This window comes from Microtus ochrogaster, chromosome 5 (assembly GCF_000317375.1).
Source record: "Microtus ochrogaster isolate Prairie Vole_2 chromosome 5, MicOch1.0, whole genome shotgun sequence".
Classification (NCBI taxonomy): domain Eukaryota; kingdom Metazoa; phylum Chordata; class Mammalia; order Rodentia; family Cricetidae; genus Microtus; species Microtus ochrogaster.
Genome location: NC_022012.1, coordinates 81,975,660 through 81,980,360, shown reverse-complemented (window position 1 = coordinate 81,980,360; position 4,701 = coordinate 81,975,660). Strand labels below are relative to the sequence as shown.

The following is a 4,701-nucleotide window of genomic DNA, read 5'->3' as shown; positions in this document are numbered from 1 at the left end:
AATAATAATAATAAAATAAATAATACAATGGCTCATTGTCTTTAGTGTTCAGCAGTCCCTACCTCAGCTGTGAATTGAAAGTGAACCCAGCTTGGAATCCTGCCAGAGCCTGCTGTTTTGTCTTTGTTGTACTCTGATTTCTGTATCACTTTGAATTAAACCAACTCATTCAAGGGCTATCATTCTTGTGTGGTTCTTTATCTGATGGTATGCTTTTTCAGAGACTAGTAAAAGAAGTATACTTTATAGAGAAAACCACCTGTCTTTCATGATATTGAAGTTGCCATGTGTTCATGTGTTTAAAGCAAACTGCAATTCAGGCAGAGACAAGGGATCCCTGGAGCAAGCTGGACAGCTAGCTAGCCATATAGGTAAACTCTGAGTTTAGTTGAGATACCCTGCCTCAATGAATAAGACTCCCAAGCCTGGGCTTCAACATGCAAAGGAGGAAAAGGCTGATCTTGTTAAATTTCAACTCATAATTGTTTTTCGTTGGCTTAACATTCTTCAGTACTTAAAAAGAGAAGCCAAAGTTCTTAAAATCAGGCTCTAAGGCAGTTCTTCTCAACTTTTCTAAGACTATAATCCCTTAATACAGTTCTTGTGGTAACCCCCAATCAAAATTCTTTTAATTGCTACTTAGTAACTAATTTTGCTACTGTTATGAATCGCAAAGTAAATATATGCGACCCTCAAAAGGGTGACAAACCGCCACTGTTGCTCTAAGTGGTCTGGACACCATTCCTTGCCTTCTGATTTCTACTATTCACCCTCTAGTCCATTTGCAGCCACAGTAGTCTGGGATAAAGACAAACCTCACTTGGTTTTTTTTGTTTATTTGCTTGCTTTTGATTTTGTTTTCCGAGACAGGGTTTCTCTGTATAGCTTTGGAGCCTGTTCTGAAACTTGCTCCGTAGACCAGGCTGGCCTTGAACTCACAGAGATTCACCTGTCTCTGCCTCCCCAGTGCTGGGATTAAAGGCTTGCACCAGCACTGCAAGGCTCTCGCTGTGTTTATTGTTTGTTTGCTTGCTAGGTTGCACCCCATAGAGCCCTGGCTGTCCTATGGAGACCAGGCCTGCCTCCCAAGTACTGGGATTAAAGGCATGAGGCACTAATGCCCAGCTCTGTTTTCTGTTTGTTTTTGTTAGTGGCTAAAGAATACACAATAGGGCTGGAGAGATGGCTCAGAGGTTAAGAGCATTGCCTGCTCTTCCAAAGGTCCTGAGTTCAATTCCCAGCAACCACATGGTGGCTCACAGCCATCTGTAATGGGGTCTGGTGCCCTCTTCTGGCCTGCAGACATACACACAGACAGAATATTGTATTAATAAATTTTTTTTTTTTTTTTTTTGGTTTTTTGAGACAGGGTTTCTCTGTGGTTTTGGAGCCTGTCCTGGAACTAGCTCTTGTAGACCAGGCTGGTCTCGAACTCACAGAGATCCGCCTGTCTCTGTCTCCCAGGGGATGGGATTAAAGGCGTGCGCCACCACCGCCCGGCCACATAATAAATATTAAAAAAAAAAAAGAATACCCAATAGCAAGCACACACAAAGAGATCCTTGCAAAGCAGTGATGAAGCCCAAGCCCTTCACTGTGTCACCAACTCGATTCCTTCAGTCTTACCTTTAGAAAATCCTAACTCCTTGGGAAACTGAGGCAGGAGGATCACAACTTGAAGGCATGACTGAGTAACAGTCAAAAAATGTAAAAAATGGGGCTAGGGATGTAGCTCATGCGAAGAGCCCTAGTTTTCAGACTCCGGTTCTGGAAAAAAATTAGTGACTCTTCCCTGATTATACTCTGTAAAGTGGTAGTTCTTACCAGATGTTATCTGCCACCAACCACTAAGTAAAAAACTCCGGACTAGAAACCAATCTTGTTTGGGAAGGAGGGAGTTGAGATAGGGTCTAATCACAGACTGGCCTGCAACTCGGTCCGTATAGACTAGGAGGGCCTTAACTAAAATCTTTCTGCCTCAGCTGGGATTACAGGTAGGTGCCATCATGCCCAGAAACGTGAGCCTATTTTAGGGGAGACAGGATGCCGGAAATCAAATCCAGAGCCTTGAATATTCTAAGCAAATAACTTTAACACTGTCCAAACCCCATATATATTTCCTGAAAAACCTAATTGAGAGGCACAAGACTTACTTTCCCTCTAGGCCATTCATACAAAAGGGAATAGTAATAAACCTTCCCTGAGGATAACTTTTTTATGAGACAGGATCTTATTAAGTAGCTCAGGCAGACCCTGAATTTGTGATTTCCCCAGCCCAAGCCTCCTGAGCAGTTGGAATTACAGGCATGCCCAGCTCACACACCTGTAATCACAGCACTCGGTCAGCTGATGCAAGAGAATCAGAAACCAACTTGGGGGCTGGAGAGATGGCTCAGCAGTTAATAGCACTGGCTGTTCTAGAGGGCCAGGGTTCAATTCCCAGCACCCACATGGTGACTCACTATAATTCTAGTTCCAGTCTGGCCTCTGACATACATGTAAGTGAAACACTCATACACATAAAAAACAGCACCTTCTTTGAGCTTTAGGACCATGGAGTCTTGCCAGCTGGCTCCCAGCCCCAAGCTGCTGGAAACAACAACAATAACAACGAACGACAAAAACAAAAAGTCAGCAGTCATGGCTTCCTGCCCCCCAATGGAAGTTACTTCTCTTTTAGTTTCTGGAATCTGATCCTACCTGACAATGAACAGTCCAGTCTCTTTTCTGAACCACAGACCTTAGTAAGACTTGGGTATTCAGTCAGGCATGGTAACTCACACCTACAATTCTAGCACTTGGCGACTGACACAGGAGGATTGGAAGTGCGAGGACATCTCAAGAAACAAAAACAGCTCGACAGGGTGGTTCGGGTCTATAATCCCAGCAGTTTCAGGCCAGCTTTGGTTACATGTCAATTATATTGGAAAGCTAAGGGAAACTATTAGCAGTTGAATTAAAAAAAAAAAACAACTAAGGTAGTTCTAAGTGAGCCAATGCCTTCCGACCTTTGTAGGCACCAGGCATGCGTGTGGTGCACAGACATACATGCAGGCAAAACACTCATATACATAAAAAATAACAAATCTAAAAAAAACAGAAGACCTAAGGCATTCTAGACCTGAGCACTCTCTGACCCGATATTTTAGCAGATTGATAGGCTCACAAGCTAAGTCTGGCACCGAGCAAGCGGAGTAGAAAAGTCTCGATCCCGTTGCTCTCCAATCCCCCATTCCCGCTAACTGTTCCGCCCACTTCTGCTCACACCCAAGCAAAACCCAACTCTTTGCTCCCCTGTGAAGTTTTACCTCCTCTCTCTGCCGCAGTAACTTCCACCTGGTATCCTTGTCGAAGTTGAATATTTCTCAGTAACATCGCGCATCACCCTCTTACCCATTTTTCTTGCCAATCTCCCCTCAACCTGTTGGGCAATTCAAGGACCGCTCACAGGAAGCTTTCCTTGACTTCTTGGCCTTCATTCATCTCTATACAACCAGCGTTCGGAACATAAAGACTCTCCGAGAAATAAACGAAAGCTAACAGTCCGAGAAGTTCTGAACAGGCACACCGTTCTCGAGCTCACCCTTCCCAGACTTTTCTCAAATTCACACATATTCGAAACATTCGCTATTCTGGAAGATCCCCGCGTTCAGAAGAACCGCTGCATTCCTTCTCCTCCCTGAGACAGTCTCGGGACACAGGCCAGGTGAGTCAACCGCGATGCGTGAGGTGAAATAGAGCTGATCCCTGAATGCTGCCCGTCTCGACTCAAGGCGAACTGCTCCTCGGAGGCTCAGTGTTCTACACAAGCCAGGGAGGGGGACAGTCACAGGTGCCGTTGGTCAGACGCTCCGGGATCCCGCCACACGAGTAATCCCGGTAGAGGTGCACAGCGCCCCGGCACAAGAGGCGATTTAGCGGTCCTGAGCAGAGACAGGCAGGAACCTGTCAGGTGTAACGGCGCGCTCTGTATGCGTCATCTCTCTGGGCCGGCCAGCTGACTACTGATTGGCCGGAGGCTGGAGGGAGCGGCGGCGCGCGGGCGGTTGGGCCAGGTTGGGCTTGCCGCGGACAAGGCTGTGCTTGGCGTCTACAGACGCTGCGGGTTGAAGGAATTCATGGCTGGGACTCCCGCACCGAACAGCCACAGGAAGCAGAGCGGCGGCCCGGCGCCTCTCCCTTGCCTATCGCGGGCCTTCGAGAACCCTCCGAGCAAGCGGGCCCGGAGCGTCACTGAGACTACGGTCCCGGACCCCGAAGACCCATTCGGCGCGCACGCGGAATTCACCGCCGACGACCTAGAGGAACTCGACATCCTCGCGTCACAGGCCCTGAGCCAGTGTCCGGTCGCGCCTCGGAACCTGTCCAGTGAGTGCTTATGGGGGCGCCTTTCCCCCGGGGGTGGTGCATAACTCGTCAACGCAGTGACTTTGGCACTGGAGTCTTGCACCGTTTCCCTTTCTCTTTTTAAGACGAAGGAGCACCCTATCTAAGGGCGGTTCTGTTTCAAAAAGTCCTTCGATTTGGTGGTTAAAACAGCTGTCAAAAGGCCTCATCCACCCAGACTTGAAATACAGACAGCTAGACTGTTAATTATTTTCCTTGAAACATGATTACGACTACCTCAGGACTGTCACAACCCATGTGAGAGGATTTAGATTTTACGCAGCCCACTGTAACCTTGGACGGCATGAGTGAGCA

The 4,701-nt window shown here is 47.4% G+C and overlaps 2 protein-coding genes across 5 annotated transcripts in view; one reads left to right on the top strand and one right to left on the bottom strand.

The window, feature by feature from the left end:
* Window positions 1-3,958, bottom strand: part of Ccdc51 (coiled-coil domain containing 51) — a 19,687-nt gene extending 15,729 nt beyond the window's left edge. The window contains exon 1 of one of the 2 annotated variants that reach the window (XM_005347962.2): window positions 3,309-3,958. In XM_005347962.2, the coding sequence (XP_005348019.1) occupies window positions 3,309-3,375 (67 nt within the window). In that variant the 5' untranslated portion in view covers window positions 3,376-3,958. The remainder of the gene's footprint in view (window positions 1-3,308) is intronic. The other variant, XM_005347964.3, reaches the window with a different exon arrangement.
* A 75-nt stretch (window positions 3,959-4,033) lies between these two features.
* Atrip (ATR interacting protein) overlaps window positions 4,034-4,701 on the top strand; it is a 15,652-nt gene continuing 14,984 nt past the window's right edge. For all 3 annotated transcript variants that reach the window (XM_005347958.2, XM_026779528.1, XM_013346602.2), the window contains exon 1: window positions 4,034-4,368. In XM_005347958.2, the coding sequence (XP_005348015.1) occupies window positions 4,119-4,368 (250 nt within the window). In that variant the 5' untranslated portion in view covers window positions 4,034-4,118. The remainder of the gene's footprint in view (window positions 4,369-4,701) is intronic.